A 13,917-nucleotide genomic window follows, 5' to 3' on the forward strand; every position below is an offset into this window, starting at 1 on the left:
CTGAAGTTGGGTCATGGAGAGTTGGTATCGATCCATCCTTGATCCTTAGCTTTGAAGCAAATCTAGCCTTGTGTTGACCATTGTTAATGAAGCAGTCTGAGTTAGCACATGCGGCTCTAGCAAGGAGATAAATATGGCGGACTGTGCGCTGCTCGCTCAGGTTTTAATGAGAGCGGATCTCTTTGCCAACCGTGGGCAGTACCTTTCCCCTTTTGACGTCATAAGGGGCTGCAAACCTGACCGGCTCGTTTGAATACACTGTTTTTTATTGATGGGGAAAGGAAAGAAACGAGGGGATGGTCTTTTACTATATTTTGTGGTTGTCCACACACACTGGGGACACATATTTATGTTCAAAAAAAATTTCAAAAGTGGATTTTGCATAATATGTCCCCTTTAAAGGTGTACTCAGCAATTCCTGAGAAGCACTGTTGATATTAGAACTCAACTGCCAAAGCAAACACAACCCTCCCATCAGTGCTCCTTTGGAAGTGCCAACCCCCAAATTCATGCACGCGAGACGGTTTTACGTACACCAGCTCCAGACACTCACAACTCTCCTGCTACTAAATCTAACATCACAACAACAGCATATATGGGTTCTGTGCAACATAGCAAAATTTATGTTACCCACCTATCGAGAAGAAAAAGAGCAACTTCTGCATCCGTCTTCAAGCCTTTTACATCTCGGAGGTCTCTCCACCGCTGAAAATCCTCGCCAATGTTGATGCGGCTCCTAACCCTTGATGTATCATACTCCTTTTTTAGTTTATCTTCATCTGACCTTTTTCTCTTGGTCTGTTTCTCAGCCATTTGTCCTCCTTGGAATTTAGAAAGTTCGCATCAGCCAGACTTGCCGTCGCTCTTCTAATGAATTTCCCTCTGGCTCTGCCCCCACCCCTCATCCTGTGCACGTGCAAGAACCACCCCCTGTTGCTGATTGGCTGGAGTAGTGTTGTGTGGATCGGTCTGATCCACTTTGTTTTTGTTCCAATTACAGAGCCAGGGCTGTGTACAAATACTTGATTTTTTTTTCATCTGTGCTAACCCACAGAACGGACAGCTAGCAGACTGCGAGGAGATATTTGCAGAATTTGACAAAGAGTGTATTGGATTAGGGTTCCAGACTAAAAAAATGACTTAGAAACTGAAACATTAAGGAGCCAAATGGCTGTTTTTAGTCTCCAAATCACAGAATTGCTCAATTTCGATTGCTGTTCAGAAACAAGATAGAAAGCCAAAGAAAAAGAAGTCAGCTGATAACCCATTAATCTGAGGTTTAATAAACAGTATATATAGTTGAGAAGATAAGTTTGCATTCCCTTTTGTCTAATAAATGTTAACACCCCTTTCATAATTTATACAAATATAAGAGATAAAAGTTTTTTATTTAATACTGCTCTTCACAATCTACATTACAGGTAATTACATATAGTATGCATATATTAGTTTGTTGTCTTCTTAAAGCATCAACGAATGTTTGCACCTTGTGTAATAGTTGTGTACAAGTCCCTCAATTGTCCTCAGTGTCAAAAGCTTGATCTCATATATATACAGGTGCATCTCAATAAATTAGAATGTCGTGGAAAAGTTCATTTATTTCAGTAATTCAACTCAAATTGTGAAACTTGTGTATTAAATAAATTCAATGCACACAGACTGAAGTAGTTTAAGTCTTTGGTTCTTTTTAATTGTGATGATTTTGGCTCACATTTAAAACCCACCAATTCACTATCTCAAAAAATTAGAATATGGTGACATGCCAATCAGCTAATCAACTCAAAACACCTGCAAAGGTTTCCTGAGCCTTCAAAATGGTCTCTCAGTTTGGTTCACTAGGCTACACAATCATGGGGAAGACTGCTGATCTGACTGTTGTCCAGAAGACAATCATTGACACCCTTCACAAGGAGGGTAAGCCACAAACATTCATTGCCAAAGAAGCTGGCTGTTCACAGAGTGCTGTATCCAAGCATGTTAATAGAAAGTTGAGTGGAAGGAAAAAGTGTGGAAGAAAAAGATGCACAACCAACCGAGAGAACCGCAGCCTTATGACTGTCCAGCAAAATCGATTCAAGAATTTGGGTGAACTTCACAAGGAATGGACTGAGGTTGGGGTCAAGGTATCAAGAGCCACCACACACAGACGTGTCAAGGAATTTGGCTACAGTTGTTGTATTCCTCTTGTTAAGCCACTCCTGAACCACAGACAACGTCAGAGGCGTCTTACCTGGGCTAAGGAGAAGAAGAACTGGACTGTTGCCCAGTGGTCCAAAGTCCTCTTTTCAGATGAGAGCAAGTTTTGTATTTCATTTGGAAACCAAGGTCCTAGAGTCTGGAGGAAGGGTGGAGAAGCTCATAGCCCAAGTTGCTTGAAGTCCAGTGTTAAGTTTCTACAGTCTATGATGATTTGGGGTGCAATGTCATCTGCTGGTGTTGGTCCATTGTGTTTTTTGAAAACCAAAGTCACTGCACCCGTTTACCAAGAAATTATGGAGCACTTCATGCTTCCTTCTGATGACCAGCTTTTTAAAGATGCTGATTTCATTTTCCAGCAGGATTTGGCACCTGCCCACACTGCCAAAAGCACCAAAAGTTGGTTAAATGACCATGGTGTTGGTGTGCTTGACTGGCCAGCAAACTCACCAGACCTGAACCCCATAGAGAATCTATGGGGTATTGTCAAGAGGAAAATGAGAAACAAGAGACCAAAAAATGCAGATGAGCTGAAGGCCACTGTCAAAGAAACCTGGGCTTCCATACCACCTCAGCAGTGCCACAAACTGATCACCTCCATGCCACGCCGAATTGAGGCAGTAATTAAAGCAAAAGGAGCCCCTACCAAGTATTGAGTACATATACAGTAAATGAACATACTTTCCAGAAGGCCAACAATTCACTAAAAATGTTTTTTTATTGGTCTTATGTTGTATTCTAATTTTTTGAGAGAGTGAATTGGTGGGTTTTTGTTAAATGTGAGCCAAAATCATCACAATTAAAAGAACCAAAGACTTAAACTACTTCAGTCTGTGTGCACTGAATTTATTTAATACACGAGTTTCACAATTTGAGTTGAATTACTGAAATAAATGAACTTTTCCACGACATTCTAATTTATTGAGATGCACCTGTATATATATATATATAATGATATGGGACTTTTAATTATAAAGAAGCCCAAAATACACAGGGGACTCTTATTTTGAAATGTCTGCACTCCCAGTTGTGAGCTCACTGACGATTCGATGAGAAAGTGACTCTGATTCAAACTGCTAACCTGAGCTTCTGAGTTCAAACCCTCAGTTCTTTTCGGGTGATTCATGAAAGACCCGGTTCAAAAGAGTCATTTGTTCATGACTCTTTCGCTCTAGGTTTGTTGTTGTGTGCAGTGCAGCGAGCTCATCAGAAACAGAACGGGTGAAAACGTTGCAAGACACACTGGTGCACGCTCTATAGATGTATTCAATAACTCACAAGATGATATCTGAGGAAACCGCATATAAACGCACACAACCCGACTGTCATTTGCGACCATTTTAGTCGCAGTCTGGAGCCCTGTGGATTAGAATTACTGAGTGCACCTTTAAGTCCTTTTTTACTATAAACTCTCCTCCTTGCCCAGTAGGTGGCGATATGCACAAAGAATGCGAATCGCCAAAAACAAAAGAAGAATGTGAAAGTTAAAGTGGAGATTTACAGTAAAAAAGAACTTAAATACTGAGCTGTTTCTCACCCACGCTTATATCACTTAAGAAGATATGGATTTAACCTCTGGAGTCGTGTGGATTACTTTTATGCTGTCTTTATGTGCTTTTTTGGCCTTAAAAGTTCTAGCCACTATTCACTTGCATTGTATGGACCAACAGAGCTGAAATATTCTTCTACAAATCTTCGTTTGTGTTCAGCAGAAGAAAGTCATACACATCTGAAAAATAAATGGCATATATAAATATTAAGAAAAAAAATAATATAATATTATGTTGTGTAATAATGTTAGTTAGAAGTAACTTCACGGAACGCTGAAGAGACATTACTGTCTTTTGTCAGATTTAATGTGCGTTCAGTTTACAGCAAAACATGAGCAAGCCTCGATCAGTCAAATCAATCTGATTCGCCACTGTGAGCACCACGTGACTGGAGCAGGAAGTGAATACATAGTGGGTTCTCTCCTTCCGTCGAGAATCTCTCTGGCCCCGTTAAGCAGTTGCTGCACGCAACGGTTGCTCGGGGAAACATGGCCACGGCTGGAGACTCGAGGGTCGAACTGCAGAAGGAATTAGTGTGCTCAATTTGCCTCGATTATTTCGACGATCCTGTGATTTTAAAATGCGGCCACAATTTTTGCCGCATGTGCATTTTGATGCACTGGGAGGAAAATGGAGGCGACGATGTGGGTTACCAGTGTCCGGAGTGCAGGATGGTGTGTGGTTTGTTTTGATAAACCATGCTAGATTCGGGGTTGGTTAGTTACATAGCTGTTTGAACGCAAATAACGACATTATATACAGCTTGTGTCTATTTAATGCAAACTATTCTAAACATACAGTCTAATAATCATCAGATTTGGCTATATTTGTTGATCATATGAGATAATGAGCTGTCGGGACGATCCAGTCATTAATGTTGTATTTTAAAGGTTTTAAATCATACATAGTACTCTGCACCGTTATGCCAATTGTTTTATGTTTTTTGTTTTTTTTTTGTGCAGGTGTTCTCCAAAATGAGTTTTACCAAGAACTACTTGGTGAAGAACTTGGTGGATAAACTGAGCGACTTCGATTATCTGAAGACGTGTAGGCCCTCTGCTCCCGCGAAACCGGTGAAAATGGACGGAAAATGTGAGCGACACCACGAGGAACTCAAACTGTACTGCCACACGGACAGAAAGCCCATCTGCGTGGTCTGCAGAGAGTCCAGAACCCACAGGTGAGGCCAACACTTTGTGTTTTAACACATGCATACTTGTTATATTTTCATCAAGATAAATCTCAGAATGTCTCAACCTAGAGATCTGCCTAAATAGACAGCATTTGTGGGCATAAAATGCATCCATGATGCCCAAAGCCCTGTCTAGGTAGGTTGCTCACTAGGTTTTGTGGCACTTCCACTGTCTAGAAGCCCAGATCTACTATTGTAGCAGTTTATTGAAATTGTCCTAAAAATTTGGAACATAAAAAAATAAAATAAAAATGTTTTTCTTCTAGACACCATGATGTTGCTCCTGTTCCAGAGGTTGTTGAAGACATGAAGGTTAGTTCTAGATTGCTTTTTATTTTCCAAAATATTTTCCAGTGTGATGGCTAATGAAAATTGACTTCTTTCATATGCATAGCAGTATCTGTTCTTCTGGCTTATACTGATGCTACTTGATCAAATCCCAAGGTCAAACATGTTCAGATGTTGAACAGCTGTTCCGTTGCAAGCGCAAAGCAACAGAAGGGCATATCACAATGAAGAAATGCACTTTTATTGTGTTGAGAGAACTGAAAATGTTACAGGGAAATGAGTATTTTAAATCAGCATCATGCAGTGTAGGACTGGGTAAAAACATCAATTTTCCGATGCTTCACGGTCTTCATTTGAACGATCACGTTATCGATTCTTAAATCCAGAGATCAATCTTTTACTCTATGCGCAACCCTCTATAATGCAAGTAAATCACTTGCATACGTGACCAAATTTTGCACTTTTCGACTAAAAATGTCTATGATTAGCCACTGGCTGGTAAGTGTTCAGATTTCACTCACCAGCGATTTAGTATAGTGGTGAAGAATTTCAACAGCCAGGTCCTTTCACTGCGTGTTGAGAGTAAAAGTTTGGTTTGACTTGTTATATGTGTCCGAAGACGAGATCCACGCAATCCATTTGTCATTGAATAATGTCTCTTTTAATATACTTTCTGTTCTCTACAGTCAGTTGTTGATCATAATCAACAAAACATAAACATCTAATTCTAATCATGAAAAGCACGGATGAGGTAATTTATGTAAAAAAATTTTTTCTTTTTTCTTTATCACATATTATATGTTTGTACATATACAGTGAAATTCTTTTTTTCACATATCCCAGCTAAGCTGGGGTCAGAGTGCAGGGTCAGCCATGATACGGTGCCCCTGGAGCAGATAGGGTCAGGGGCCTTGCTCAAGGGCCCAACAGTGGCATCTTGGCAGTGCTGGGGCTTGAACCCCCAACCTTCTGATCAGTAACCCAGAGCCACCACTGCCATAAAGAAGCCATTCAAGTCCTCTCTCGTTAATATGCGCTCAGTTACAGAACTGCCAGTTTTCTTAAAGAGACAGTACCGATTTTTAGCATGTGTTCTACAAAGCAATGTAAATACTTGTAAATAGTATAATAAATTAAAAATAAATGTGCTTCAAATCAATGTAAGTACTTGTAAATAATATAAATTATGCATTAAACAAACATATAGCGAAATATAATACATTCAATATAAAGTCATATTTATTGAGGAAATATGTGCATTTGTAAATTTTTAAAAAGCTGAACTGTATCAAAATGCTGAAAAGCAAATAAAATATAATTAGTAACATTTCTATTTTTATAATGTACCTAGTTAATTAACAGCATTAGCTGGAAGATGTCTTTCGTATGTAAGCAAAATGGACATTATTACTAAAATACACCCATTTGAATCGATATGGAATCAAATCGAGAGCTTGTGAATCAGAATTGGGACAGAGAAAATCTCCAATGAAGGTACAGTCTCAACAAAGGAAAGGACAGGGTTCCACAATTTATAAAATGAGTTAGCAGAGTCCCTAACAGAGTGTTTAATTTTTTCCAGGTGTAGAAAGGACATTAAGTCCTTCAACCAAGAAAAATTAGAAGGGGGGCATGAGGATTTCCAATGTAGCAGTATTCGTCTTCTGGCTACCAATGAAGCAAAAGCAATAATAGCAGCATGCCGCTTATTATATAAAGGGGTAACCCCCATTAACAGGGGATACTCCAAAGATTGCAATTATTGGGCAGGGTTTCACAGAGATATTAAGAGCCTTTGACAGTGTAGCGAAAGAAGACCAGAATGAATGCAATTTAGGACAGGTGTAAAATGTATGAGTATGATCTGTTGTTAAAGAAAGTTTCTTCAATTTTGCTTTGGTGTAATTAATTCTGTGAACAACTATGAACTTGACAAGATTCAAACAAGCACAAATACAGAGAGTTGTTTTTTTTTGTTTGTTTTTTCTCCCAATTTGGAATGCCCAATTCCCAAAGCACTTTAAGTCCGCATGGTCACGTAGTGATTTGCCTCAGTCCGGGTGGTGGAGGACAAATCCCAGTTGCCTCCACATCTTATCACGTGGCTTGTTGAGCACGTTGCCATGACATAGGCTTCACGCCATCCACTGCAGCATCCACGCTCAACTCACCATGTGCCCCACCAAGAACGAACCACATTATAGCAACCACGAGGAGGTTACCCCTCGTGACTCTACCCTCCCTAGCAACTGGGGCAATTTGGTTGCTGGAGTCACTCAGCACGCCCTGGGATTCGAACTAGCGAACTCCAGGGGTGGTAGCCAGCGTATTTTACCACTGAGCTACCCAGGCCCCGCGCAAATACAGAAAGTTAATTTTAGCTAGAGCATTATTACACAGCTCCTTATCAAGTTCCAGTCCTAGCTCCCTCTCCCAGGTTTCCTTGAGAGCAGAAAGAGGAGGGAACTGCGAAGAGTGTAGCAGGTCATAAATTGAGGCTATGTGATTTCAAAAGTGACATTATATCTTCAATCAAAGTTTTCTTTGGCTGGTGAGGAAAGGGAGCAAAGTGTGCTTTGGCAAAGTCACGTAGTTGAAAATAGTGGAATAAATTGGATTTAGGAATATTGAATCTACTCGACAGATCATTAAATGACACGTGTGATCAGAAAACAAATCATGAAACAGTACTAGACTTTTCTCCCTGAGCTGTGCAAAAGTTGAATCCAAAGTAGGAGGTACGAAGAGATGATTAACGCAGATAGGCATAAAAGTGGACAAATGTGTTTAAAATGCAGACGAAACTGTTTCCAGATTTTAAGCGAAGAAAGCACAACCGCGTTAGTGGTGTATTTAGAAGGGCACCGCAAATTGGAGTGAAAAACTAATGTTGATAACGAGGATGACCTGCAGGATTTAGCTTCTGTCATACACCAATTAATATCTGGGGAGTTGCACCATGCATATATTTTCTGGATATTAGCTGCCCAATAGTAGAAAAGGAAATTTAGAAGAGCGAGACCCCCATCTTATTTGGTTCTTTGAAAAGTTGACTTGTGTACACATGGAGGCTTGCCAGCCCAAATATAGGAGGATATAATGGCATCAAATGATTTATAAAATGATTTGGGGAGAAAATGGGAACTGTCTGAAATAAAGTATTTGTGGTAGGATATTCATTTTAACTGATTCAATCCTACCTGCTAATGATAATGGAAGACTGCTCCAACGCTGAAGATCTACTTTCATGCGGTCCATTAATTTAGTAAAATTTTCTTTGTGCAATGACTTGAATGAGTTTGAAATACGAACCCCTAAGTGACGGAATCCTGTGGGAGACATGTGAAAGGGGAGCATAGCTGTAGGGATTTGTTTTGCCAATTCATTTATGGGAAAACACTCACTTTTAGCAAAGTTCAGCTTGTATCCTGAAATAAAGCTGAACTTATTCAACAGATGCATTATGTTATCCATGCAGTTAAGTGGGTCTAAAACATATAACAAGAAATCGTCTGCATATGAGACACTATGTTCCCTTCCTCCTCTATGAATACCTGAAAATACTGAGGTAGACTTCAAGGCTATAGAGAGAGGCTCTATAGCCAGAGCAAAAAGAAGAGGTGAAAGTGGGCAACCCTGACGTGTGCCACGAGAACGAGAGAAATAAGGAGGCGTTTCAGAGTTTGTTTTTACACAAGCTGAGGGAGTGGAATACAGTAAACGAATCCATGAGATTAGTTTAGATCCAAATCCAAATTTTTGTAAAACCATGAATAAATAATCCCACTCCACCCAGTCAAAAGCCTTCTCCGTGTCTAGCGAGATAACCATTTCTGGCCTTGATGACCTAGATGGAGTAAGGATTACATTCAGAAGCCTCCGTATATTGGATGACAACTGACGACCTAGTATAAAACCAGTTTGATCATCTGATATAATGGACCGGAAGATGAGCCTCTAAACGTTTGGCCAGTACTTTAGCTAGTAATTTAACATTATTATTAATTAGGCTAACAGGTCTGTAGCTGCCACAAAGTTTAGGGTCTTTGTCTTTCTTTAATATTAAGGTAATCAAAGCTTGGTTTAAGGCTGACGATATGAAACCTTGATCTAGGGAATGATTGTATAGTTCTAATAATAAGGGGGATAACTGAGTGGAAAACTTTTTTAAAAATTCTGTAGGAAAGCCATCAGGACCAGGAGCTTTGTTTTTCATGGTTAAAATGCAAGATGCTATCTCCTCCAATCTAAGAGGCTCATCTAGGTGACTGGCTGTATCTGGGCTTATTTTAGGTATTTCTAATTGAGAGAGGAAGGACTGAATAGTAGCAATGTCCGAGCAGGCTTCTGATTTGTAAAGATTAGAGTACAAAGAAGAACTCTTGAGTTTATTTTAACTGGATCCGTAACAAGGTTATTTGAGGAGTCATAGACCTGTGAGATTAATTGAGAAGCAGTTTGATGTCTGAGCTAAGATGCTAAAAGAAGGCTAGCTCTATCTCCATGCTCATAATATGTTGCTCTTGTGCATTTTAGCAGAAACTCAACCTTGTTGGTTGTCAATAAGTCAAATTCAGTTTGTAATTTTAGCCGCTGCGTCACCAGATCAGGGTGTGGCGACCTGGCATTCGGTGTATCTACCTCTAAAATTTTGTCAATGAGTTTCTGAAGTTTTAATTTCCTGAATTTGATCCAATATGCATTAAAAGAAATAATCCTTCCACGTATAAAAGCTTTAAATGTTTCCCATAGAAGCGATGGAGTTACCGATTCTGATTTGTTGGTTTCCAAAAAAAAGTAAATGTGCCTAGAGATATAGTCACAACTCCTTATCAGCCAACATCCCGGTATTTAGCTTCCAGCCCCTGGCATGTCTGCATGAATTTTGGGGGAAGGAGAGGTCTAAAATGTGTGGGGCATGGTCTGAGATAATTATTGCTGAATATTCTGTGGATTTAACAAGAGATAAAAGAACTTTGTCTATTTAAAAAAAATCAATACGCGAATAAACAGGATGGATATTGGAAAAGAAAGAAAACTCTTTTGCGGTTGGATTGAGGAAGCGCCAGGGGTCTACACACTCCAACTGATCCTTTAGAGATGAGAAGGACCTAGACATTGACGTAGGAGCAGTTGGTATAACATATATAATCATTAACCAAATAGCATAATTAACATGCAACCCATAAACTATATATTTTGGAGATGTATGAACAACATAAAAATAAAGCAGAGGCATTCGTGATGTGACAGTCTGATTTTCCCTTAAGCTCAATTATAATAAAGTAAAATGAAAGCTTAATACTGTCTTTATAATTTATTTACAGCAGCTTATACCTGTCGAATTCACCATCCGGTTTTGAAAATGTGCCAATATTAGTCCACGGCTTAATTGGGAAAGTTCTGATGATAAAACGACTCCGCTGCCTCAGGGGAATCGAAGATCCATTCCACTCCGTTACAGCTGACTCGGAGGCGAACAGGGTACAGCATCCCAAAACTTACTCCTTGCTGTAAAGTAGGCTCTTGATCTTGTTGAAAGCCGCACATTTCCTCACCAGCTCTGTGCTGAAGTCCTCGTACATCTTGATTTTGTGGCCCTTGTAAGAAATGTCCTTCTGAGATTTAGCCCAACTCATGACAGTTTCCTTAACAATATATCGGTGAAATCTGATTATCAGCGGACGTAGCATTTCCCCTGTATGGGGTTTGGGCCTCAGGCTGCGATGAGTCTTGAATCTTGTCAAGGTCCAGCTCGGGTGTCTCTGCAAGGGAGTCGCCGAGAAGTTCAGAGAGCAGGTTGGTCATGAATTCTCTTGTGTTCTTTCCTTCAGTGCCCTCGGGTAGGCCTACCACTTATGTTATGGCGCTTCGAGCACCGTGTTTTCCGTTTCCATGCTTGTCAGTTTTGATTGAAGAGCGTTTACATCATGTTCGATGTACGAGTTATTCGGTCACTATGTTCTGAGAGACCCGTTTCCATCACGCTGATGATTGTTGCCTGTGTAGTCATTGCACCAATTGATTTGATTGAAGACCAGATTGGTTCCAAAGAGCTGTTTAGAAGTGCAACGAACTCCCCAGTCATGTCCTTTCTGAATTTTTCGAGCTCCTTGATTAAACACTCAGTTGTGATCTGCGTGCATACGGACTCTGTATCCACCATTTTGCTGCTTTCTTGACCGGCCTGCGCATGTTGAACTTGAGTCGGTTGCTTACCTCCTGTCTTCGTAGATTTGCTCATTTTAAGTGAAAGTTCTGAAGGCGGATTGTTTATAAAATGCAAAAAGAATGTAATGAATTCGACGTACTGATACAAATAGGGTGTATTTTGAAAAAAGTACATGAAATAAAGCGGAGCTTAGACACCATGTGTCCTAACACCACATTACCAAACTGGAAGCCCTCGTACTTGACAAAACATTTTTGCTAAGTCAAATGATTTTAAAAATATGTCAGCTCAAAATGGCCAAATATAGACCATTATATACACATATATACACACATACATGCATACATACACGTAAGTCATAAATTAAAATCAGAAATATTTTAAATAACTTTAAAAAGATTTGACCGATTAACAGAAGTTGTCATTGCTTCTAGTGTCAGTTCTAAAAGCTACCGTCTGCCGTGTCAATGGATAATGCATTTATCATATGCTGTGTAAAATCATTCATGTAAATTGTGTACATCTTATTTGGTATCATCAGATTGTATTGTAGATAAATGGATGAATAGACAGATAGATGCTATAATACTTCGTTTTAAGTTCTCTGTTTTATTTCTATGTCATATGCAGAGTGAGCTCAAGCTAAGGCTCATCAAGCTCAATTGGCAGAAGTCCATGTGTGCCAGAGTAAAGAGCACTGAGGAGCAGGCCAAAGCCGACGTTAAGGTACGACAGACTCATAGTTCTCACACACTGACTTTGCATGCATATAAATTACTTGGAAAAATATCTGGTTAGACAACATGTTTTGAATTGTATGCTCCCAAGAAAATGGGCCTAAATTTTACATTTACTTAACAACAGCTCAAGAAACAAGCCCTGAAGGAGAAGATTGAGGAAGATGTTGGTGCCCTGGTTCAGTTTCTGTTGGATGAGAAAGATGATCTCTTGGAACGGTTGGAGTTTGAAGCAGTGGCCACTATTGGGCTTATCGATGGGAACCTGAAGCTTGTGGAGAGCGAAGCAGCTAAAGTGGACAAAGCCATTACTGGAATTCAAAACCAACTGAGTGACAGCGTTAACTTTGAGGTGAAGAACTCCCCTGCCATCTATCTTTAGTTAATTGTAGGAAATTAGCAACTTTATGGCAGGGTATATTAACAACTGCCAGCGTTCATCACCAGTAATATGTATGTAGGAATCTTGGCCGCGTTCAACCACCGTTATATGAAGGATAAATGACAAATGATCAGAATAGAAATCTGAATAAAAATTCTTCACCATTAAATATGTAATACAACAGGCTCATTGTATCTGCTCACAATTTATATGTGAGGAATTTTAGCTCAAAAAGGGAATTATGATTAATTTAGGGAATATTGAAATAATTCAAATGTACGTCTGATCACTCGGCCACGCTGAGTTGATATGACTCAACTGTTAACTCTTTAGAGTAATGCTATTCTCATGGCCATCGAAAATATCACAAATATGTTGAAATATTGTTCGAGCATGGAGCGTAGATCTTTAAGAATCAATTGACTAGATTATTTAGCAAAGTGAACCAAAGTCAAATTATCTTTGAATATAAACAAGACTTTATTGCTAATCTACAACATAAAAACTAAACTATCACATAGACAAACATAAAAACAGGTTGGTGAGTGAGCTGTAACAGAAGGTGAATGGAAATGACCTGTAATGGAGAAAATTGAACTTTATGGAGGCTATAGGCCAAGCCCTGAGAACCATCAATACTTTTTTTTAAAAAAAATTTATTTATCAATAATTTATTATACCTCGATTTGCAATCGGGTTACCTGAAGTATTTAAATAAAACACCAGCACTTTCTATCAAAAGTCTGGAGGTGTACTTGTGTTTCGTTGCATTGCTTTGGTTCTTTGGCTCTTTGGCTGGGTCCGTAGAAAGTTATGGTTGTTCTCCGTCGATGTTTTTGGGTGCTGGATGGTTCGGTGCTGCAATGATCAGGCGGGGCTTTGAAGCAAGGCCTCCCACAAGGGAGACTCGCAACTCCCCGTCACATGTGTGAGTCGTAGAGCTGAGAAGAGAACTCTTCTCGGAAATTTGCATTCCGAGCTTTCCAGAACTCTACATTGGCGGAACCTGGGCAGAGGGGCTCTGAAGCGAAGCAAGCTGAAGAAGGGCTAAGAGAAGAGAGTGCGTTCGTCCTAGGCGGGGAGGTTTTGTTGAGTTGAGGTTGGCCGCACCCCAAACTTGTCTTGAGTCAATCAGCAGTGTCTTTTGCTGGGTCACATGGTCATTTCTGTCCTCCCCTAAAGATAATTAATTTATGGCCCATAGTGTATAAAGATTTCTGTTTCCCACTCAAAATGGGGCAATGTTTAATCATGAACTTTTATATCTTAAAACAAATTATAACATTAAAATTATTGCTCTCATAATGGGGAAAACAATCCTTCACATGCCAGACACGATACATTTGCTCTGAAAAATAGTTAACTATTTCAACATGGATAATACAAGAATAAAATTCATA

General features: G+C 39.6%; 1 protein-coding gene across 1 annotated transcript in view; it reads left to right on the forward strand.

Moving 5' to 3' along the window:
- The first annotated feature begins 4,159 nt into the window (after positions 1-4,159).
- Positions 4,160-13,917, forward strand: part of LOC127433855 (zinc-binding protein A33-like) — a 15,685-nt gene continuing 5,927 nt past the window's right edge. Inside the window, exons 1-5 of the mRNA XM_051686140.1 lie at positions 4,160-4,420; positions 4,709-4,926; positions 5,205-5,250; positions 12,029-12,124; positions 12,263-12,487. Of these exons, the coding sequence (XP_051542100.1) occupies positions 4,235-4,420; positions 4,709-4,926; positions 5,205-5,250; positions 12,029-12,124; positions 12,263-12,487 (771 nt within the window). The 5' untranslated portion in view covers positions 4,160-4,234. The remainder of the gene's footprint in view (positions 4,421-4,708; positions 4,927-5,204; positions 5,251-12,028; positions 12,125-12,262; positions 12,488-13,917) is intronic.

The sequence above is a fragment of the Myxocyprinus asiaticus genome, chromosome 43, assembly GCF_019703515.2.
Source record: "Myxocyprinus asiaticus isolate MX2 ecotype Aquarium Trade chromosome 43, UBuf_Myxa_2, whole genome shotgun sequence".
Taxonomy (NCBI): Eukaryota; Metazoa; Chordata; class Actinopteri; order Cypriniformes; family Catostomidae; genus Myxocyprinus; species Myxocyprinus asiaticus.